Source organism: Rhinoderma darwinii, chromosome 1 (genome assembly GCF_050947455.1).
Source record: "Rhinoderma darwinii isolate aRhiDar2 chromosome 1, aRhiDar2.hap1, whole genome shotgun sequence".
Taxonomy (NCBI): Eukaryota; Metazoa; Chordata; class Amphibia; order Anura; family Rhinodermatidae; genus Rhinoderma; species Rhinoderma darwinii.
Window position 1 is genome coordinate 495,279,588 of NC_134687.1, and position 25,163 is coordinate 495,304,750.

The following is a 25,163-nucleotide window of genomic DNA, read 5'->3' on the forward strand; positions in this document are numbered from 1 at the left end:
CCCTCCCGTACCTGGTCCATTGGAGAGGATACGGGCCGGAGGAGAGGACTTGGGTACCTGCTCGAGATGTTCACGCTGGGGTATTGGTCAGGAGGTTCCACCTTCTTTTCCCCACTAAACCGGGTCCTCTTAGTAAGGGTCCGGTGGCCCCTCATAAAAGGGGGAGTACTGTAAAGGATCTGCCAGGCACTACGTCTGTGGATACTCCCAGGATTAATCAGTCGACACCTGAGGCCAGACCTCTTAGACTGACACCGGCTCCCACCAATCAGGGTGGCAGGCTCAGGAGTGGGAGAGCCTATCGCGGCCTGGTCAGTCGGAGTTAGCTCCGCCCCCTGTCCATTTATACCTGCCGTTTTCTCTTCCTCATTGCTTGTGATTCTTCTTGGTTTCCTGGCCCCACTGCTGCCTTGCTCCAGCCTGCTTCTGCCGTGCTTCTGCCTTGCTTCAGTTCCCGCTTATCCTGCTTCGCTCTGCCCCTGGCTTGCTTCCTGCTCCGTGCTCTGCGTTTGTATACTCCATTACATCCTGATCCTGACTGGCTCGTTCACCACTCCGTTTCCTCACGGTGTTCCGTGGGCTACTGCCCCTTCCCTTGCTTGTTCCCTGTTTGTATCCCCTTGCACTTAGTCAGCGTAGGGACCGCCGCCAAGTTGTACCCCGTCGCCTAGGGTGGGTCGTTGCAAGTAGGCAGGGACAGGGCGGTGGGTAGATTAGGGCTCACTTGTTCCCTTCACCTCCTTCCTGCCATAACATCCCCCTATAGTGCTGCACATATAGCCTACCCCTGTATATAGCCCCCTATAGATATATACCACCCCTGTATATAGTGTCCAACATATAGCCCATCCCTGTAGATAGTGCCTCACATATAGCTCCCCTATAGATAGTGCTCCACATCCCCACATATAGACCCCGTTGTAGATAGTGCCCTACATATATCTCCCCCTATAAATAGTACACCACATATAGCCCACACCTGAATATAGTGCCTCACATATAGCTCCCCCTATAGTGCTCCACTTATAGTCCACCCCTATATATAGCCCCCCTGTAGATAATGACACTCACATTTTCATTAGGATAAAAAAAAAACTTTACATACTCACCTTAATCGTGTCCCCGCCGTCTGGTGGCAATGCAGACCTGCTCTCTTCTGAGAGGTCTGTTGGGGTTGAACGATCATCATCGCTCCGCTTACGTCTGTGAAAGGCGCTGATTGGCAGGAACGTACCTGGCCATTCATCTCTTATACCGAGGAGGGGGTGGCGGCTGCTGGTTTCCCCTCCGAGAGGCAGCAGGCCACCGTCATCGATGGTGCAGCCCTGGTGCCCCCCACCTTCCCCCTTAGTTGCCCCCGTGGCACATGCCCCCCTGACCCACCTAGCTATGCGCCTGATATCTATATCTATATAATATAGATAAATATATATAAAAAATTATTTTAAAAAGTGGGTTTTTTTTCACATTTTTTGTAGTTTGTCTGCTCATAAAACTAATATATGGACAGAGACATCAACCGGAGCGCTCCAGGACTGGATTCCCTGTCCACACGGGGATTCCGCTCCTTCAGGGAGCTACAGTCTCGCTAGTAGATAGCAGAGCAGGGTGATACCTCTGTAGCAGCTGCAGCGGCTGCTAGCGGCGCCGCCACCCATGGCCCTCATGCCTGGTGTCGCCGCTAGCAGCCGCTATGGCTGCTACAGAGGTAGCGTCACAACTGAGTGAAGAAGCGCCCGGGCGGAAAAGCGGCTGCTGAGTCACCCAGGTGCTTCTGAAACAAGCAGGGGAAGGGAGCCAGCGCAGCGCCCCCTTCCACCTGCTGGAGTGATGCGCCCTGTGAAAAGGCACAGGTCGCACACCCCTAAGGCCGGCCCTGAGCGCAAAATACAACTGCTCTATATACTGGATACAAAGCAGCTGTATCTCAAAAAGTAAAACATTTTTTTAATAAATTGTAATTACAAAGTTGCACCAATCACACTGATACACATTTTTATTTAAAAAAAATAAATAAAATAGTTTTCATAGCCTTTAAGGAAGCCATGTCTATAAACCATTTATGTATTGCCTATTGCCTTAGCCACATGAACCAACTACTGTATAAGCAGAGAAGGACAACAATAATTTATCACAAACGTAGCCGTGGTTTCTGCCATAGGCAGGTGTCTAAGAGCTCCAAAAATAAATTTGTCCACGGCCATTAGATAGCTGTCAGCCAAATGATTTTAATGTTAATTGGTAGACAGCTGTGACTTATGACCCCTGACTCATTAAAATGCACGTACACATGATGCGGGGGGAGAGAAGCACTTTTAGCCTGACTTAGCTCCAGGGAAAGGATCTTTTAAAAGGATCCAAATTAGCTATTAATATTAGCCATAATCTGTATACAATTTATTAATAACTGTGCAAGTAGTCCCTAATAAGGACAATTGTGCTTTAAAGTAAAACACTCCAGGATACAAAGATCACCTTCGAAAGAACCTACAAACTGAAATTCCTATAATCTAAAGCAATATGGACACCTTATGTAAAAAAAAAAGGAATTTAAGTCAGCTGAACTTCTAGGTTGTTTCTACTTTCCTTCTCCGGTACACCAGGAGGAACATTACTACATTCTAAATCTGGGACATTGCTATAGCAACTGTTTCTTCATGTACTAAATGCTTAGAGAAATTGGAATTTGATATATCAGAGAAAGACTTGGCCTGAACTATTTCCACAATTTCCCAGATTTTAGTACTGTCCTAGACTTCTGTTTATCGGTCTGATTAAGAAAATCAAGTACAGATGGATGAGAAAGTTGTAGATCTATTGTAAATGTAGTCTTTAAAAAAAAACAAAAAAAAACGCTTACCTCGAGAAATTAAATTTTCTAAAGTAAACTTCATTTTTTATAAAAAGAGTGAAATTTTCAGCTTCCTTTAATGGTGTTTTTCTAAAGAGAGAAAAATAAGGAAAAAACTTACACAGTTGCCAATTATATTTTGTTATCAGCTAGGCCATGTTCACACGTTGAGGATTTAATGAGGAAAAAGGTGCAGATTCTGCGCCTAAGTCCTCATCAAATCCGCTCACTTTCCACATTCTATGGATTTTAAAATCCACAGCATGTTTATTATTGCCACGGATTTCGCACGGATGCATATTCGCTCCATTCATTATTATTTTGCATTCATAGTATGTTGTATTGTTTGAAACGAAGATGAATCATTATCATGTAAACAAAACGTTTATTATCAACATTTCCTTAAAGGCGTATTCCAGCCACAAGCCTTTATCACCTATCCATTGGATAGGTGATAATTGTTAGATTAATGTAGGTCCGACCGCTGGAACTTCAACTGATGACTAGAACAGAGGTCCCCGGTCCCCTTTCCCTCCAAACTTTGGAGAGGAGTAGTTTAAAAGGAGCAGCAGTCCAGAATGCACACTGCCGTTCCATTCAAGTTCTTAGGGAATTATAAAAACAGCTGAGTACAGCTGGAACACCCCTTTTAATATTCTCTGATTTGTGTAATAGGACAGAGAAGTGTTGTCCTAATTAAATTAGGTATAAAATAATTTTATGGATGATGTTCCTTCTCCCAAGAGGACCTTAAAAATGGTACAGGTCTGAAAAGATCCATAAAAACATGGGGGGGAAAGTGCGGGAGGGGATGACTTTTTTTGATGCACAAAGAAGGGGGCATAATCTAGCAGAATGATCAGGTCTGCTCCTACTGGGGCTTATTGGGCCGTCCACCCCCCCATAAATATATAATAAAAAATAAATAAATATAGTGCTGGTGTTTCCCAGTGCAATAGGCCAGTGGTCAGAATGAAATGAGGGCTTGCTGCTTTCGGGTGGGCAGATAGCTCTCCTCCTCTGAATCCTCCCACCTTTTGCTTTGACTCTTTCAGGCTGGTTTATCGCAACAACACAGTGGCTGATGTAAGTGAAAGTTGGCAGGTTCAGCCCATCCATACTAGTTGAACTGGATCCTTTGCAGTTTAATTTACGTGAAATGAAGGGACTCCATGTTAAAAAATGGCTGCGTTGGAAGCCTTTACAATTTACATAAGTGAAGCTGCACAGGCAATAGTTAACTGGCTGCACTAGCTGACGGCTGGAGGCGGCGGGCACCCTTTTCTCACTTGTAAGCCTGGGCCCCTGATGGCTGTACCAGATGTACTACTACAATGGTGGCACTAATACAAGAAAATGTGGTGAGATTCCCACACAACTACTCTCACTAGAGCTGTGAGCTGGATACATCACTGTGTACAGAGATGTGGTTATGATATATTTGATTTTAAGTGAATTAAATGCAAAAATAGGAATTTATAAGAACTTACCTGATTAGTTGTGGATTCTCAACAGGACACCAGCCATATATCTCACAAGTGAAATGAGTTGTATTACACTTCCCTGTTTTTATACCTGCAAAATACAGACAAAGGTAGGCATTTTTTATTTTTTTGCTGTCTTCACTACATTAGGTGATTTTCAGGACCATTCATACTAAATAATTTGGCCATTGGAGCATGACTGCAAGGCCCCCATAGTTGTGTAGTGTGATCATATCTGTCACTAGCACAGTCATATTGTATATCTCAATCTTCATTTCCATGCCGAAGTACACAGTATCAGTTGCTGATACAAATTATAATAATTCAACAGTCAGGAAAATGTATTAGATATAATGGGAAGTTGTTTTTTTTTTACTTAGGACTTGTATGTGTATACATTGGACCAATAGGTACCTACAGTATGTAGGCACATAAAGTGCTAAAATTGGATTGAGAACATTGAGGTTAAATTCCAAAAAATCAGTGTAAATAGTAAACGTTAATTAATAAATGTATAGTCCTGCCTAGAAAAATGTTAAAAGTAGTTTTATTCGTATAGTATTAAAAATAGGGCACTAAATGCCAAAAGTACAGTGTAGGCGTAGGCACACAGATCCACGGTCCCTGATAAAATGTCAGGAAACAGGTGATATTGAAAACCTTTCAATCGATATGACACAAGGCTGCCGAACAGCACATTTTCTGCTGTTTGTTTTGTATTCTCCGGCGTGCACTGAGACACTGATAACTGGTCCAGTTATCAGTTATCAGTGTCTCAGTGCACGCCGGAGAATACAAAACAAACAGCAGAAAATGTGCTGTTCGGCAGTTCATTAATAATAAGCGAATTTAACCCCTGAGGACGCTGCCCTGTAGTTACAGGGCTGCAGAAACGCGTTGGGACGTTGCTTTACTGTGGTAACCAGACCACATCTACATTTGCTTAGGTCCCCTGTGCATGTCCAGAGTGTGGCACGTTTGTTTCTATGTGCATACAGGACATTCCAAGGAAGCTTGTTTACCTTTGCATCGCTATGGCAAGTGGTTGAGGAGTACTATTGCTACCCCTGTCTTGTGTCATATCGATTGAAAGGTTTTCAATATCACCTGTTTCCTGACATTTTATCAGGGACCGTGGATCTGTGTGCCTACGCCTACACTCAGTACTTTTGGCATTTAGTGCCCTATTTTTAATACTATACGAATAAAACGATTGAGAACATTGAGGTTGTCCAAAAAAAGAAAAAAAACAACAATATTCCATTGTATTATATTGTATTGTATGGTACTGCTGTGAAATGTTTGCTAATGTTTGTTGTTTTGACAATAGTACAATCTACATAAAAATCCTTTTTTTTGTGTGCTTGAGAAAGGCTCACACTGAGCTGAAACGTCGCACGTGGAATTAAAGGATCATTTTTTTCACATATTTGGTAGTGCTGCTTCACTTTCCTTTGTCTTTTTTTGTACAACATTTTCTCTGGTCTTGTCACTTGCAACCGCTCGATCATCTGCTGGTCGTATCGTTTTAAAAACGTAAAATATTATCATTTTTGGCAGCACATCTCTCTGTGTAAACAGGGAGACTTGCTGCGGACATGATAACGTATGGGGACGAGTGATCGGAGTAACGACCGCTCGTCCCCATCCAAAGCTCCATGTGACAGGAGAAAACAAGCGCTAATCAACGATGTCTCGTTGATCGGCGCTCGCTGCACCGGCCGATTATCGGCTGGTGTAAAAGGGCTATTACTGTGCAGTTTATGTTGTCAATGTCACAAAGTACACAGGGACCTAAACTACAGCTTCCATGGGAAGGTTTTTAATAAGATTAAAGTGAAAACAGTTCAATCCTAAATCCTCATCTCTATTTTCATAGGACACTGCATAACACAATGGAAGATATTGGTGCTATCTACACTATAAGTATTAGAAGCTTAATAAACAAGTTACCATTTCCAATAATCACAGGTTCTCCTTCTGTGCAGTTTGAGTCTTCACTACATTTGCCATCTAAAATTGTTGGACTCTGTAAGGGAAATAAATTATAGAGCAGACAATAGAATGTAATGCCACTTCACAACCAGATATGACCTTTCAGAACTTAGCTATGTCTTACTAAGTCTTCCATGATCAAAACAAAACTTGTAGACTTACAGTATGGACTGTAAACTACTCATACAAAAAGAGCCTTCTTACCTCTGGACACACTCCTAATACTTGTCCAGGTGTTGAGATAAAATTTGTTACCAAAAACAGAACATTTTCTCCCTGTAATACAAAGTTCATTATATATACACATCATATTTGAACAGCAATGTTGATATAAAAAAAAAATCTAGATACTTACATGAGTTGATATTTACATGATCTAACAAGGTGATTAACTGAACATGTATGTAGGTAGAGACCCGCTAAAAGAAATTGTAAATGGAGAATTGTGGGGCTGCTATGTAACCCATTCCTTATACTGTTTGAAATAAAGATGATTAGTACAATGTACAATATTGTGATTAAATGGATCTCTTCCTTTTAATAACATAAAGATTTTAGGCCCTATGTTTTATGCTGGCAAATTTCTAAATCTATATTTATAGCAGTTAAAGCTCAATTTTTGTGATGAGTGAAATTATAAAATTAGGACTGCCTGCAGCCAGCACTCGAGGGAGCATAGTGCATTCTGTCTTATTATTGAAAAAAACAATAGAAATAAAAGTACAAATACATAACACACACACAGACACACACGCACGCACGCACGCACGCGCACACACACACACACACATATATTAAAGAAAACTGCTTTTTACATCCTAAAACTAATGTGATGTTCAATATTAGATATTATTTAACCTATAACTCAAATCACCTTATCTACCTATTACAATGCCCGTGTAATTTATGGTACGTGGGCGAAACCACGTTGGAATTAAAAATTAGACTTAACCAGCATCGTTATACGATCCGTTCCAAATGTTTATATCTCCCAGTGTCTAAACGTTTTTCACTAAACATAATGAAAGACAGCTACGCTTTTGTATAATTGACATTGTTCCACCGTTGAGACTGGGAGGGGACAAAACACATCTTGTCAAAATGAGAGAATTAGAGTGGATTCGTCGCTTAAGAACCCTAAAACCTGAAGGTCTTAATGTAAATTTTAAACTGGGTGATATTGCTTAGGCCTCATGCACACGACCGTATTTTTTCCCACCCGTAAATACTGGCGTAAATACGGGTCCGGTGTCACACGTATTCCACCCGTTTTGCACCAGTATTTACGAACCCGTGCCCGTAAATAAGGGTCCGGTGTCACCCGTATTCCACCCGTATTTACGGGCACGTTTTTGGCGGCAAAATAGCACTGCACTAATCGGCAGCCCCTTCTCTCTATCAGTGCAGGATAGAGAGAAGGGACAGCCTTTTCTGTAATAAAAGTTAAAGAAATTCATACTTACCCGGCCGTTGTCTTGGTGACGCGTCCCTCTCTTCACATCCAGCCCGACATCCCTGGATGACGCGGCAGTCCATGTGACCGCTGCAGCCTGTGATTGACCTGTGATTGGCTGCAGCGGTTACATGGCCTGAAACGTCATCCAGGATGTCGAGAGGGACGCGTCACCAAGGCAACGGGCGGGAGACCGGACTGGAGGAAGCAGGAAGTTCTCGGTAAGTATGAACGTCTTTTATTTTTATTTTTTACAGGTTTATACTGATCGGTAGTCACTGTCCAGGGTGCTGAAAGAGTTACTGCCGATCAGTTAACTCTTTCAGCTCCCTGGACAGTGACTATTTACTAACGTCGCTTAGCAACGCTGCCGTAATGACGGGTGCACACATGTAGCCACCCGTCATTACGAAAGCTCCATAGACTTCTATGGACTGTCCGTGCCGTTATTACGGCCTGAAATAGGACATGTTCTATCTTTTTCAACGGCACGGGCACCTTCCCGTGAGAAAACGGGAAGGCACCCGTCGCCAATAGAAGTCTATGAGCCCGTTATTACGGGTCGTAATTACTACCCGTAATAACGGGAGTTTTTACGGTCGTGTGCATGAGGCCTTAGACTGTGTGACTTGCCCTCCTTTTTTTTTTTTTTATTCTGTTTTTATTTATTTATCAAAGGTGCATGACAGAGAAATAAAACATTTCACGACTCAGTGATATACAGTTGTGACATAGGAGCACAAATGAAAATTATACAGACACAGAGAATACAAGGAAAGAGAGTGAACCAGAAAGGAGAAGGGAAGAGGGAAGAGGAAGAAGGGTATAGAGGGGGGACTTATCCTCAGCATACACCCCATAAGAGGACGTTTCTTAGGAGGAATACGTAATTTCAGTTACACACTATTGGGACAGCAGAGCGATATACTCCGAAGAATTCTCAAAGCTTACCAAGGTTGACCATACTCGCATAAACTTATCATGAGTGTCCCGTAGGAAGCCGTAAGCTCCTCCATACGTTTCACTTCCTGGATCTTCTGAAACCAAAGGCGCACCGTGGGGGGCTCAACCTGTTTCCACATAGCCGTAATGCAAGCACGTGCCGTGTTGATCAGATGTCGTACTATTGACTTCTTGTATGTGGAGATCGGGATGTCACACAGATGGAGCGGGAAGAAGCCCGGGGATCTGGGCAACGTATAGTCAGTAAACCTAGAAGCTACACTCCAGACCGTATCCCAGAAAGTTGTTAATCGCCGACAATCCCAAAAGGGTATGTAAAAGATCACCGACCCCCACCCCGCATCTCCAACACAAAGGAGACACCTCAGGGTAAAATTTGTGAAGTCTGGAAGGGACCCTGTACCATCCCGTCAGAATCTTATAGCCCGCTTCCTGAATTCTACTTGATGTGGAAGATTGATGAGTCATGGTATACAGTCGAGTACGCACATCCGCTGTAACACTTATGTCAAGGCCCGTCGCCCATTTAGCCAAGTATGATGGATGTGAGTCTGCCGTTGGGGAGTTTATGAAACTATATGTTACCGAAAGGACGTGACTGACCGGGCCCGGCATTGTGCATAACGTTTCAAATGCTGTAAGGTCATGTGAAAATTCGGATGCAGGGGCGAGAGATAATAGAAAGCGATGGATTTGGGAGGCCTGCCAGAGCGGGAGGTGGCCCGGATCCGCACTGTCTGTTAATTGAGATGTCGTCTTCCAACTGTCATTACTGATATAATGGCGGGCCTGCGTCTCCCCAGCTAGACGTTTGTGAGAGAATGGTCCAGGTTCACAACCCGGCTGAAAAGAGGGATTGCCTAATACTGGGTATAGTGGTGACGGTGATTGGGAGATACGGAAATGTTTGAATGCAAGCGTCGCAACTCGCAGGGTGGGACAGATAAGAGAGTGAGATCTTGCCGATGGTGGGATCTGATCCAACAACCATCCTTCGAGGGAGGGATAGAAAGGATTGTTCCAACTTGACCCATGGTTTGGAACCGCCATGCCTACACCAATCTATGATGCGCGTCAAATGTGCCGCCTGGTAGTATTGATGAATTTCAGGCAAGCCCAAACCATCGTCAAACCTCGGGCGGGTCAGAGTTGTTCATGCAATGCGTGAGGGTTTATTCGACAAAATAAACTTAAGCATTAGGGAAGAGAGGGAGGTAAAGAATAGACGCGGTATGTAGATAGGGAGTGCCTGAAAGAAGTACAACAGCCTTGGCAACACATTCATTTTGAATATGGCGCAACTACCAAACCAAGTGAAGGTCCCTCTAGACCAGGGGTCGGGAACCTATGGCTCGCGAGCCAGATATGGCTCTTTTGATGGCCGTATCTGGCTCGCAGACAGGGCTCCTACCTGTCTATGGGAAGGATGCATGCACCGCGCTCCATCAGCCCGTGCACCGCGCTCCATCAGGCCGCGGTGCACGCTGATATTGGTAGTTCTTTGATGGCCTGATAAGCATTGGCGGCAGTGGTGAGCGGCAGGGAGCATGGACTACATTTCCCATAACTCCCTGCATAGCCGCGCCGTCTGCAAGCACGCACCTGCGTCCCCTAGTGAAGCGGCATCTGCCTCCTCCCTTGTGTCTCCCTTGGACGTTAACGGTAGGAAGTATTCTATTCGTCGTTGGTTAGCAACAGCATTAAAACGTTATTATGTTATAAAAAAAAGAGTTCGGAGATTTGTTGTTCTTTAAAATTAAATACAAGTCAATGTGTGCACTTTATGTACAGTGAGACTATTTAATAAAGTTCAATTATTTATTACGCTGGGTGTGCCTGCTTGTATGTACCACTTTAAGTAGTAAATGCTTTAGTTCCCTATGGGTCTGAGCCTCTCTTTTTTGTTCATTTTCTGTAAGACCAACACTTTTAAAAGGGCCACTGACAGATACAATTGCTCCAGCGGTCACTTAGTACACAAAGGAGTGTTCCTCTCTGCTGCACTAAGCCACCGCTGGACCTAAACAATAATTCGCTGTAAAATAATAAAATAGATAATTGACATAACTGACAATGCGTTGTGTGACATGTCCAACATTCCAGCTTCTTTCTTCTGCGAATGCCTCAAAGCTGGCATTCTCTCAACATCAGGTGGGAAGAATGCCAGCTTCCAGTCATGCGCAGGAAAAAGAAGAAGCCAGACTGCTGGACTGATGTCATGCATCGCAAGCTCACAATGTAAGTTATTTATTTAATTTTTTTACTGCTAATTACCATTGTTTCAGTCCAGTTGTGGCTTTATACAGCAGGGAGGAGCATTCCTTGCTGTACTAAGTGAACATTGGAGCGATTGATCTGTCAATGGCCCTTTAAACATATTGTACGGCTCTCGCGGAATTATATTTCAAAATATGTGGCGTTTACGGCTCTCTTAGCCAAAAAGGTTCCTGACCCCTGCTCTAGACCATCTTTCAAGATCTCCCTTAAGTGTTCGTAATATATGGGGATAGTTACATGCATAAAGGTGTGAGGGCCAATTTGCAAGCCGAATGCCTAGATATTTAATGGAACTAGCCGCCCACTTGAAGGGGAAGGAATCCGCCAAGGCTTCCACTACTTGGGGTGAGAGGGAGACATTGAGAGCTTTTGATTTTTGGAACTTTATTTTAAAGTTGGACAGCGCTGCAAACGACCGAAATTCAGCCATCAGGTTCGGTACCGAGATGCGGGGCTGTGAAAGGAAAAAGAGTAAGTCATCCGCATATGCTGCGACTTTGTGAGTCGTATCCCCCACCTGGACACCCACAACATCTGGGTTAGCTGAGACATGACTTAAGAAGGGTTCCAAACTATGGTGAAAATCAAAGGAGAGAGCGGGCAGCCCTGGCGGGTTCCGTTAGAAATGGGGAAGGAGGAAGAGTGGTGACCGTTGACCTTCACCGATGCCAAAGGGGAAGAGTATAGACTCAAAATCCAACTAAGCATACCCTGGGCCAGACCTATATAAGATAAAGTCTTGAGGAGACCAATCAATCCGGTCAAACACTTTCTCGGCATCGGTGGAGAGCAAAAACGCTGAAACCGAGGAGGCGGTAATGTGCTCAATGAGATTGATAGCTGGAATGGTATTATCCCTGGACTCTCTCGAAGGAAGAAAGCCTGTCTGGTCCCCATGAATTATTTTCGATAAAAATGGCGTGATTCGTGTAGCTAAAATCTTTGAGAAAAGTTTTAAGTCTAAATTTAGTAGGGAAATGGGGCGGTAACTAGTGCATTGGGAGGGGTCCTTATCTTCCTTAGGGATTACTGTTATGTGAGCTCTTAATGTGTCTATAGGCAGCGATCTACCTTCTGGAATGGAATTAAAGGCCGCCAAAAAAGGACTAGTGAGGAGGGGAGTAAGTTATTATAATAGGCCAGCGAAAGACCATCAGGGCCTGGGGCCTTACCAGAGGGGGATGCTTTGAGAGCTTCAAGAATTTCATCTGCCGTGATCGGGGCGTCTAGTGTTGTCACCGCCTCCTGTGGAATCTGGCTTAATCCCGAGGATTGAATGTATGATCTGATGGCGTCACGTCTAGTATTGGGGAGAGGAATGAGTTCAGTATCCCTTAGGTTGTATAACTTTAAATAATAGGAACTAAAAGTTTGTCCCGGCGAGTGTACCTTTGTGCCCTCTGAGGAGGTAATGCAAGGGACATACGTGCGCATCCTCTGCGCTCGTAAATCCTGTGCTAACATGCGACTCGGCTTGTTGCCAAATTCATAGTAGTGTCTACGCCATTTAGCAGGAGAGGCTTTGGCAGCTGAGAGTGTCAAAGTACATAGTTTATCCCGCAACCTTATTAGTTCCGCTCCCGAGCCCGGGTTTAATAGCCTTTTGTGTGTGAGTTCCAGGGCGTGTATTTTCCCCACTAGTTCTGTAAATACTGCAGCACGTTCCTTTTTGAGTCTGGAGCCAATCTGTATGAGAACTCCTCTCATAACGCATTTATGGGCTTTTCAGACTGAAAGTGTAAAGGATCTGCCAGGCACAGCTTCGGGGTTAACTCCCAGAACTAATCAGTCAGCACCTGAGAATACATCCCTGAGACTGACTCCTGCTTCCACCATTCAGGCTGGCAGGCTTAGGAGTGGGAGAGCCTATCGTAACCTGGCCAGACTCAGCTAGCTCCCGCCCTCGGTCTATTTAAGCCTGCACTTCCTGTCCCTCGGTGCTTGTGATTCTTTCCTTGTGGTTTCCTGGCCCAGCTACAGCTCCTGCTATTTTTGATCCTGCTCCATACAGACCCTGGCTTACCGACTACTCTTCTGCTTTTCGTTTTGTACCTCGCACACTCCTGGCTTGACTCGGCTCGTTCACCACTCTGGTTGCTCACGGTGTTGCCGTGGGCAACGGCCCCTTTTCCTTGCTTGTGTTCCTTTGTATGTTTGTCGTGTTTGTCGTGCACTTACTGAGCGCAGGGACCGCCGCCCAGTTGTACCCCGTCGCCTAGGGCGGGTCGTTGCAAGTAGGCAGGGACAGAGTGGCGGGTAGATTAGGGCTCACTTGTCCGTCTCCCTACCCCCTGCCATTACATAATCACAAGCCCATACCTAGTCTACCCCTGGTCCCTGACACCACTATGGATCCCCGTGAGACCCTGGCTCAGCAAATGCAGGGTCTCTCCCTACAGGTCCAGGCCCTGGCTCAGAGGGTCAACCAGCCTGATGCTACCCTGGTAGTTCCCCTCACCGCACCTCTTGAACCCCACCTCAAGTTGCCCGACCGGTTCTCAGGGGACCGGAGGGCTTTTCTCTCCTTTCGGGAGAGTTGTAGGCTTTACTTTCGTTTAAAGCCTCATTCCTCAGGTTCTGAGAGCCAGCGGGTGGGTATAATTATGTCCCGGCTCCAGGAAGGGCCCCAAGAGTGGGCCTTCTCCTTGGCTCCTGACGCCCCTGAACTTTCCTCCGTTGATTGTTTCTTTTCTGCTCTCGGACTTATTTATGACGAGACTGACAGGACTGCCTTTGCCGAGAGTCAGCTGGTGACCTTAAGTCAGGGTAAGAGACCTGTTGAGGAGTATTGCTCTGACTTTCGGAAGTGGTGCGTAGCTTCTCGGTGGAATGACCCTGCCTTAAGGTGCCAGTTTAGGTTGGGTCTGTTGAATGCCCTGAAAGACCTGCTAGTTAGCTATCCCTCTTCTGACTCCCTAGACCAGGTTATGGCTTTAGCGGTACGACTTGACCGACGTCTCAGGGAACGACAACGTGAACGTGTATGTGTTTTGTCCTCCGACTCCCCCATGATGCCTCCCGAAGCTCCGTTGCTTCGTTCCTCCCCGAAAGATTCAGAGATACCTATGCAACTCGGGGCCTCCGTGTCCCCCCAACAACGTAGAGAATTCCGCAGGAAGAATGGTCTCTGCTTCTACTGTGGGGACGACAAGCATCAAGTGAACAACTGTCCTAAGCGTAAGATTGCAGCCAGAGAACTTCCGAGTCTAAGTGATCATCGGGGAGGTCACTTGGGCGCACAGGTATTTCCCGTAAATATGAAACGTACTAAGATCTTGCTTCCCTTTCAGGTCTCTTTTGGTGGTAGGTCTGCTACCGGCAGTGCCTTCGTGGATTCAGGGTCCTCTACTAATATCATGTCTGTGGAATTTGCTATGTCCCTTGCTATGCCTCTGATTGATTTGCCTAAACCTGTCCCGGTAGTGGGTATCGACTCCACTCCTCTTGCTAATGGTTATTTTACACAGCATACCCCTGTTTTTGAACTCCTTGTTGGCTCCATGCATTTGGAGCAATGCTCTGTACTGTTGATGCAGGGATTATCGTACGATTTGGTTCTAGGTCTTCCCTGGTTGCAGTTGCATAATCCTACGTTTGACTGGAATACTGGGGAGCTAACCAAATGGGGTAATGAATGTTGTACGTCATGTTTTTCTGTTAATTCTATTTCTCCCCCTAAGGAGGCGAATACGCTACCCGAGTTTGTTCAGGACTTCGCTGATGTTTTCTCTAGGGAGGCCTCCGAAGTGTTACCTCCTCATAGAGAATACGATTGCGCTATCGAATTGGTACCAGGAGCTAAGCTTCCTAAGGGTAGGATATTTAATCTTTCTTGTCCCGAACGTGAAGCTATGAGAGTGTATATCCAGGAATCCCTGGCCAAGGGTTACATTCGTCCCTCTTCTTCTCCGGTAGGTGCTGGCTTCTTCTTCGTGGGGAAGAAGGATGGTGATCTTAGGCCATGCATTGACTACCGTAGCCTGAATAAGGTCACGGTAAGGAACCAGTATCCCCTTCCTTTGATTCCTGATCTCTTTAATCAGGTTCAGGGGGCCCAATGGTTTTCTAAATTGGATCTACGGGGGGCGTATAACCTTATTCGCATCAAAAAGGGGGATGAGTGGAAGACTGCGTTTAACACGCCCGAAGGCCATTTCGAATACCTCGTCATGCCCTTTGGGTTGTGTAATGCCCCTGCGGTCTTCCAGAATTTCATAAATGAGATTTTGAGAAATTACCTGGGGATTTTTCTGGTAGTGTACCTTGATGACATACTGGTGTTTTCCAAGGACTGGTCCTCCCACATTGAGAATGTCAGGAAGGTGCTCCAGGTCCTTCGGGAAAACAAACTGTTTGCCCATTCCCCAGAGACCTTGGACACATATCTCCATGGATTTTATCACCGATTTGCCTCCATCCCAAGGCAAGTCGGTGGTGTGGGTGGTGGTGGACCGCTTCAGTAAGATGTGCCACTTTGTGCCCCTCAAGAAACTACCCAACGCCAAAACGTTGGCTACCTTGTTTGTCAAACACATCCTGCGTCTCCATGGGGTCCCTGTCAATATCGTTTCGGACAGAGGGGTACAATTTGTTTCATTGTTTTGGAGAGCCTTCTGTATGAAGTTGGGGATTGATCTGTCCTTCTCCTCTGCCTTCCATCCTGAAACCAATGGCCAAACGGAGAGGACTAATCAATCTCTAGAACAATACTTAAGGTGTTTTGTCTCTGACTGTCAATTTGATTGGGTCTCTTTCATTCCCCTCGCCGAATTTTCCCTTAATAACCGGGTCAGTAACTCGTCAGGGGTCTCTCCGTTTTTTTGTAATTTTCCACGGTTCTCCTCCGTTTCACCTGGTAGTTCCAACAATCCCGAGGTAGAGGTCGTTCATCGGGAACTGTGCACAGTCTGGGCCCAGGTTCAGAAAAACCTAGAGGTGTCCCAGAGCGTACAAAAAACTCAGGCTGATAAAAAACGTTCTGCTAACCCCCTGTTTATGGTCGGGGATCTGGTGTGGTTGTCGTCTAGGAACTTGCGTCTCAAAGTTCCGTCCAAGAAGTTTGCTCCCCGGTTTATTGGGCCGTATAAGGTCATTGAGGTCCTCAATCCTGTCTCCTTCCGGCTGGAGTTACCCCCGTCTTTTCGGATACACGACGTGTTTCATGCCTCCCTCCTCAAACGCTGCTCCCCGTCCTTGGCTCCCTCGAAGAGACCTCCTGTTCCCATCCTCACCCCGGAGGGGGTGGAATTCGAGGTGGCCAGGATTGTGGACAGCAAGATGGTCCAAGGCTCCCTCCAGTACCTGGTCCATTGGAGAGGATACGGGCCCGAGGAGAGGACTTGGGTACCCGCCCGGGATGTTCACGCTGGGGTATTGGTCAGGAGGTTCCACCTACGTTTCCCCAGTAAGCCAGGTCCACTTAGAAAGGGTCCGGTGGCCCCTCATAAAAGGGGGGTACTGTAAAGGATCTGCCAGGCACAGCTTCGGGGTTAACTCCCAGAACTAATCAGTCAGCACCTGAGAATACATCCCTGAGACTGACTCCTGCTTCCACCATTCAGGCTGGCAGGCTTAGGAGTGGGAGAGCCTATCATAACCTGGCCAGACTCAGCTAGCTCCCGCCCTCGGTCTGTTTAAGCCTGCACTTCCTGTCCCTCGGTGCTTGTGATTCTTTCCTTGTGGTTTCCTGGCCCAGCTACAGCTCCTGCTATTTTTGATCCTGCTCCATACAGACCCTGGTTTACCGACTACTCTTCTGCTTTTCGTTTTGTACCTCGCACACTCCTGGCTTGACTCGGCTCGTTCACCACTCTGGTTGCTCACGGTGTTGCCGTGGGCAACGACACCTTTTCCTTGCTTGTGTTCCTTTGTATGTTTGTCGTGTTTGTCGTGCACTTACTGAGCGCAGGGACCGCCGCCCAGTTGTACCCCGTCGCCTAGGGCGGGTCGTTGCAAGTAGGCAGGGACAGAGTGGCGGGTAGATTAGAGCTCACTTGTCCGTCTCCCTACCCCCTGCCATTACAGAAAGAGGATTAGAATCTGCCGTAACATTGGTGTCTAAGTAGAATCGGAGTTCAGACGTCACTTCCTCCAAGACCACAGGATCTTGAAGCAATGAGTCGTTCAGACGCCACTGCCACGGAGTCGAGTGTAAGGAGAGGAAGGCCAGGGTTAGAGTTATCATGGCATGATCCAAAAACGATATACAATCTATAGAGGCCGAGGAGAGAAGTGTAAGCTGGGAATGCCAAAGCAGAAAGTAGTCTATACGTTAGTACATATTGTGTGAGTGAGAAAAAAATGTATAGTCCCTATCATTTGGGTGTAGTATGCGCCAAGGATCTACTAATTGATGGGAGTGGAGCGAACGCTGTAGGCGACGAGTGAAAGGTCTAGAGACGGCAGGCTGGTTCGATATGGTGTCTAGTCTGGGGTCTAGTGGCATATTAAAATCTCCTCCCATAACCAACGTCCCCTCCACAAATTCGTCTAGTACAGTAAGGGCCCCCTCCAGTAATGTCAGTTGACCCGAGTTAGGGAGGTAAATGTTTGCAAAAGTCATGGTGCAGTCTGCAATCTTACCCTTTACGAACAAGTATCTTCCCGCGTCATCTGTGTGACACCCCAAACACTTCCAAGGTACAGAGTTCGCCACAAGGATGGATATGCCTTTGGTTTTAGTGTCCGGAGAGGAACTGTGGTATACATCTGGGAATCTTGAGTTGCGGAGTGACAGGAGCTCGTTCGAGCGGAAATGCGTCTCCTGTAAGAAGACTACTTGAGCCCTTTTTTTCCAAAGAAGACGTAGCAGTGAAGATCTCTTTTCCGGTATATTCAGACCCTGTGCATTTAGAGTGGTAATAGTTAAGTTAGACATGATGCAGCCGGTGTTATGGCCCTGAGGATAAGAGGAGAAGAGCGAGGGGGGAACAGTGGATCAGACAAGAGGACAAAAGGCGAAAGGTACAGGGAGGTGGAAAGAGTAGAGAGAAAAAGAAGAGCCCAAAGGCTCCAAGGGACTACTGTGATTTGCACAACCCAAAAACAGGACGAGCAAAACCACAGGTCAATAAATGAATTCGTAGAAAGGCACAGCAACATAAGATGTCCGGAGCACGTGGACAACACACTGCATAAATCATATTAGGCAATAACATATTGACAGCCAAAAACCAGAGACCATCATAGAACCCAAGTGGAGAGAGAACACCCACCCCCTCCCTTATGCAGTAATGTTAAAGTACATGGCCTCCATCTCCCACAAGTCCAACAGTCTCGTCAGTTCTCAAAGACCCTATGAAGGGGGGAAAGCCATTTTAGCGGACAGCACCATGGGTCATTCGGTGAAACCGACCTCCAGGCCTATAACAATGAACACTGTCAACGTTCAACTCTGCCTACGGAAACCAAACGGTAGGTGGGAAAAAATGCCAGTCAGTCCCATCAAACATCGTTCCCACTTCGAGGACTACAAGCCGGGCGCATGGATCCCTCATCTCACAGCTCTGGTCGTCGCGAACGTGTCACCAGTTCTCTTCTGGGTGGTAGTGGAGGGGAGGTAGGGTCCAATCCGGGACCGGGACCCTCTCGGACTCCAAGAATCGGAAGGCCTCCGGGAGATCGAACAGAGTTTTAACGGAAAGGTTTGGCTAGCCTTCCATAGGATTATATGAAAAGGGTGACCCCAACGATATGAGGCTCCCGCCCGTTTGGTGGCTTCCAGTAGAGGTTTAACAATACGCCTCATATAGAGTGTTAGGCATGACACATCTGGCAGAATCGGGACATCAGCCCCGTAGTAGGGAACCGAGCCGCGGTCCCATGCATTACGCAAAATGTCCTCCTTTTGTCTGTAGAAATGGACTCTACATATCACATCTCTGGGCGGTCTAGGTCCCTGACTCTGGGGCCCGCCGTGCAGTGCACCCTGTCCAATTCCAAAGGCGTCCCAGGTGCACGGTTCAACAACTTATTAAAGATGGTGGACACCACCTCTTGCAACTCCTCTGGGGGCACTGATTCAGGGATCCCCCGTAACTTAAGATTGTTTCGCCTGCCTCTGTTTTCGATATCATCCACATGAAAGGCAAAGTCCTTCAGGCGCATGGCCTGATTACTTACGGTTGTGGAAGCTAAGGACCGGTTGTTGTTCTCTAGTCGGGTGACTCGTTCATCCAGTGAGCGCACAGACTGGGAGACCTCCAGCAGTGCTTTGGCCTGTTTCTCCTCAAACTGTGACATGTGCGCTGCCATGTCGGCTCGTGTGGGGAGAGCTCTCACCATCTCCCAGAGTCCAGCGAGAGTACGATCCATCTGTGTGCCCAGCAGACATGGGAGAGGCCGACTGAAGAGCTGCCGGAAAGTCCTGCTTTCCTGACAGCTCCGTCAGGACGCAGGTGGCCGGAGCAGTGGAGGACGCCATGACACCTGCAGGAGAGCGGCCGTCGGACTTCTGCTGCTGAGATGGTGCTGGCTGCAGGAAACGAACCAGGGATGGTTCACAGGAGGCTCTGGGTGTGCCGGGCTTGGATCTGCCTCTTGGCATGACTTCTCGGGCAGGTAAGAGGTGGGTTATCGCCTTGATACACTGATGTGCTCGGAGCTCCGAAATAATGCTGCCTCATGCCGCCATGCCCAAGACACGCCCGACTTGCCCTCCTTATGTAGAATCTGCCTTCACGTCAAACCTCCATATAATTAGGTTAATTAGGGGCTATAGCCTAATGTTACATATTATTTGACTTTATATGATTTTATCTCTCTATAGAGAGTATGCTATTAAAATTTGTCTATTTGTTTTTTCCATTGATTTGAAATTACTATATATTTGGATACCCTATGATATTTCTCAAGACTGAACCTATGAGGATCTAAGAATCATCTATTATTTGTTGAGCAGTATATAAATTTAACTGATTAGTTTGTAATAAAACATGTCTGGCATATGGAACAGTCTGATTTGTATTTGTTCTTTTTTCAGCTATTTAAAGTAATTTTACTCCTATAAAATAAATATGTGAGGTAATGTATACATGTGGCTAGAACAAAATGGATAAGGCTATGTGGGTCCTTGAGTGCGGCTTGAGGTCAGCACCCATTGGTTTTGGTACTTAATATACCTGATGCATATCACCTCGGTACGGTGGTGTACCTTTGTGGTTGCCTAGGAGACCAGGCTCCCATGACAGGGGACCGGTCTACTAGACATAAGTGCCTCCGTGGATGGACAGAAAAGCCTGTCTAAATGCTTTAGGACCCAGCCACTAATGATACAGCATATACGAATGCAGATTAACTGCTATTTTTTTGTTTTGAGAGTTAAGTCGACTTTTGCCCTTTCATAGTATGGTCACTGTAGAGTTGATTGGTTTAAGTAGCATGTGCGGACCCGGTGGACATAAGCAGTGAAGCCCTGTTGTGTATGAACAACTAGGCAGACACTGGCCTTAATTGCTGTGGCTGCATGAGATTCTATGGTTTTAATGCACATGCGCGGTCCTGATGGAAATGCGCAATACACATTCTTGGAATGAATGGGACTGTTCCTGCATTGACATGCGCAATGGAGATGTCTAGACGCCTGAATATGGCGCTTATTTCAAATTACAATAGACGATATATGGATTCTTAATAGGGAAGTCATGGATACTAACAGATGTGAGATAGATTGATTGATTAATTAATTATATGTTTTTATAAACTGTATCATAGGCATTATGAACTATATATTGCGCTGTCACTTTATGGCACTGGTCACTCTTTCATTTATCTAATGCATGTACTGTACTTTATGATATATTTAAAAAAAATTGCACTTTGTATTAATTGGATATAATTACTTGATTGTATTGTATTCCCTATTTAAACCTTGTCAACATATTGTGATATTGCTTGAGAAAGACCCATGATGGGGGCTGAAACGTTGCATGTTGAAGGCTGAATAAAAGCACATTTTTTCACTTGAAGTACTTCTGGAGTGCTGCCTATTCCATTGATTTACATATATATATATGTATATATATATATATATATATATATATATATATATATATATATATATATATATATATATATATATATATACACACACACACTATCGTTCAAAAGTTTAGGGTCACTCAGAAATTTCCTTATTTTTGAAAGAAAAGCACAGTTTTTTTCAATGAAGATAACATTAAATTAATCAGAAATACACTCTATACATTGTTAATGTGGTAAATGACTATTCTAGCTGCAAACGTCTGGTTTTTAATGCAATATCTACATAGGTGTATAGAGGCCCATTTCCAGGAACCATCACTCCAGTGTTCTAATGGTACATTGTGTTTGCTAACTGTGTTAGAAGGCTAATGGATGATTAGAAAACACTTGAAAACCCTTGTGCAATTATGTTAGCACCGCTGTAAACAGTCTTGCTGTTTAGAGGAGCTATAAAACTGACCTTACTTTGAGCTAGTTGAGTATCTGGAGCATTACATTTGTGGGTTCGATTAAACTCTCCAAATGGCTAGAAAAAGAGAGCTTTCATGTGAAACTCGACAGTCTATTCTTGTTCTTAGAATTGAAGGCTATTCCATGCGAGAAATTGCCAAGAAACTGAAGATTTCCTACAACGGTGTGTACTACTCCCTTCAGAGGACAGCACAAACAGGCTCTAACCAGAGTAGAAAGAGAAGTGGGAGGCCTCGCTGCACAACTGAGCAACAAGACAAGTACATTAGAGTCTCTAGTTTGAGAAATAGACGCCTCACAGGTCCTCAACTGACAGCTTCATTAAATAGTACCCGCAAAATGCCAGTGTCAACGTCTACAGTGAAGAGGCGACTCCGGGATGCTGGCCTTCAGGGCAGTATGGCAAAGAAAAAGCCATATCAGAGACTGGCTAATAAAAGGAAAAGATTAATATGGGCAAAAGCACACAGACATTGGACAGAGGAAGATTGGAAAAAAGTGTTATGGACAGACGAATCGAAGTTTGAGGTGTTTGGATCACACAGAAGAACATTTGTGAGACGCAGAACAACTGAAAAGATGCTGGAAGAGTGCCTGACGCCATCTGTCAAGCATGGTGGAGGTAATGTGATGGTCTGGGGTTGCTTTGGTGCTAGTAAAGTGGGATATTTGTACAAGGTAAAAGGGATTTTGAATAAGGAAGGCTACCACTCCATTTTGCAACGCCATGCCATACCCTGTGGACAGCGCTTGATTGGAGCCAATTTCATCCTACAACAGGACAATGACCCAAAGCACACCTCCAAATTATGCAACAACTATTTAGGGAAGAAGCATGCAGCTGGTATTCTATCTGTAAAGGAGTGGCCAGCGCATTCACCAGATCTCAACCCCATAGAGCTGTTGTGGGAGCAGCTTGACCGTATGGTACGCAAGAACTGCCCATCAAGCCAATCCAACTTGTGGGAGAGGCTTCTGGAAGCATGGGGTGAAATTTCTCCCGATTTACATCAGCAAATTTACAGCTAGAATGCCAAAGGTCTGCAATGCTGTAATTGCTGCAAATGGAGCATTCTTTGACGAAAGCAAAGTTTGAAGGAGAAAATTATTATTTCAAATAAAAATCATTATTTCTAACCTTGTCAATGTCTTGACTATATTTTCTAGTCATTTTGCAACTCATTTGATAAATATAAGTGTGAATTTTCATGGAAAACAAAAAATTGTATGGGTGACCCCAAACTTTTGAACGGTAGTGTATATATAGCACACAAGAAAATGGCGACAGCACACTAATGCCACCTAAGCACTACAGTTAAATAAATATGCATTACTGCTGAATCTACTTACAAATAGTGAGGTTCTTAGCGTACATTTTGATCAAATTGTGTGAGCCCACCTTCCACAACAAGGCGTCCTCTATAAGGTGGGTGCCTACACTGCACATACACCCAGAACTGGGACTAAGCTTACATATATCTGGGAATGGTAGGAACCAGCATTAAACTAATTGAAATCACCCAGGGCAGAATGGGAGGAGTGCTAGATCAAAAAATGGAGGCAGTCACTAACCCCACATATATGAATCACATAAACAACACAAAAGTTTGAACAGCCCATTCCAGCAAAATTAAACAAAACATGTATACAGGTGCAAATTTATACAGAACACAAGAAAATGGCGACAGCACACTGTGCCACCTAAGCACTACAGATAAATAAATATGTATTACTGCTGAATCTACTTACAAATAGTGAGGTTCTTAGCGCACATTTTGATTAAATTGTGTGAGCCCATCTGCCACGACAAGGCGTTCTCTATATATACATATATATGTGTATAAATTACCACGATCTCATAAATAAGTGCACTGTCATAATTAACCATACTGCTAGGGCCACACTCTGCATCTCTAAACCCAGCCTTTATACATGAACGAGTGCAAAATAGCTGCGAAAAAGTTATTTTGTCATATCATAATTGTAATAAAAACATAAAACAAGCCACACTGGTGATATTGTTGGAAACATCACTGAGACATAATCAAACAGGTAGTTTTTACATAAATCTAGTAGGAAAGGATGCCATCCAGATATATAAGTAAAGTGCAATAGTGAAAAACAATTCAGTACAATATAACATCCTAAGCTGCAAAGATATATAAATGTATTATTTGTTAGCCCAAGTAATGGTGGTCACCCGGATGACTCTAGCCACAACATGAAAGGAAGATGGAAAAGTAGCTTACTGGGTTTTTCACCATTCCACTTCTCAAGTAAGTGGATGTGACGAGAATAACAAAATAACGCCTCCCTATTCACTCTCTGTTACTATCCATTATATGGACAGCTGGTCCTGTCACAGTGTCAGCAGTATTCTAGCTGTTACCAGGGATCGGAGCAGTCAAGACCCCAATAGAGGTGTGATTGCAGGCTTAAAGGCTATGTACACCTTTGAAAGGATTTTTTTTTAAAAATCAATATTTTTTGTATAACAATGTTATTTTATATAACAACTTTTGAATTGACTTTTATAAAAATAAAATTTACTTTTCACGATAAAGCTTCTATGTATTCTGGATACATAGAAGCTGTATAATTCTGTCTGAGCCAGGTCTGTCAGTTCAGCTAAAACACACCAAAATACATGTCAAAAATCTTCAGTGTGAATAAGGCCTTACTCGGCCTGTACACTTATTAAACATGTACAGTATATCAACACAGACATGCTCCATAATGCTAAAGCCCAGAGTATTGTTGAAAAAATGAGCAAACTCACCTGAGATGGTTTCACAAAGTCTGCCACATCCCATAATCGTTCTTGAAATTGCCTAAAATTCTTGGTTACTGATGTTCCCTTCATTTTTGTAATCACAGAAATGTGTGGGTCATTGTCACTTTCTTGATATCCCTTTTTAACTATAAACACCCACCTGTTAATAAACCACACAATAGAAATATAGTCAGACACACAAAACATAGAAAATGTTCATGGAAATTATAATACCTTTCCATTTATCAATGTGTCAAAAAAGCTTCATAATATTCCATTACAAACTTTGCGTCCTTACGCTTTCCCCCACCCACAACAACTTATCACTTATGCACAGGATAGGTGATAAGTGTTTGATCGCTGGGGGTCCATATCAAGAGGACGGGGGTCCCGAGTCCCTGTAAGAAAGGAGCGACAGGGCACGCATGCGTACTGCCGTTCCATTAATTCTTTATGGGACTGTCGGAGATAGCTGAGCTATTATCTGTGGGTGAACCTGGCAGCAAGTGTTCAATTTTCCTGCGGCACAACAGAGGAAATAAAGCATAACAAGGTTACCTTTGAAATCAATGGGACGTCCAAAGAATGTATGGACATGTCGGGTCCTCGAGAGTCAGAGTTGCTCTTTGTGTAGCTGCTCTCTACTCTTCCTAAGAGATGTGTCCTGAACAAAGGACCCTCATCTTTTAATTAACTTTTTTTATTAGGGTATTTACAAATGTATTATTTTACCCATACACCATTTACAGTAATTATAACACATTAGGGACTCATGCACGCAACCATATTCCAGATATGTGTTCTACAGCTCTGTAACACCCATAGAAACCTGTGGGTCTATACGGTACCTCAATGTGCCTTTGATCTCATACAGTGGTGCACAGTGGTTTTTAACACGGATTCATATGGAATCTG

At 44.7% G+C, this 25,163-nt stretch overlaps 1 protein-coding gene across 1 annotated transcript in view; it reads right to left on the reverse strand.

Annotated features, from left to right (window-relative positions):
- Positions 1-25,163, reverse strand: part of P2RX6 (purinergic receptor P2X 6) — a 101,883-nt gene that overhangs the window by 76,178 nt on the left and 542 nt on the right. The window contains exons 2-6 of the mRNA XM_075854779.1: positions 24,255-24,408; positions 6,535-6,606; positions 6,289-6,364; positions 4,342-4,426; positions 2,861-2,941 (exon numbers count right to left, since the gene is read on the reverse strand). Of these exons, the coding sequence (XP_075710894.1) occupies positions 2,861-2,941; positions 4,342-4,426; positions 6,289-6,364; positions 6,535-6,606; positions 24,255-24,408 (468 nt within the window). The remainder of the gene's footprint in view (positions 1-2,860; positions 2,942-4,341; positions 4,427-6,288; positions 6,365-6,534; positions 6,607-24,254; positions 24,409-25,163) is intronic.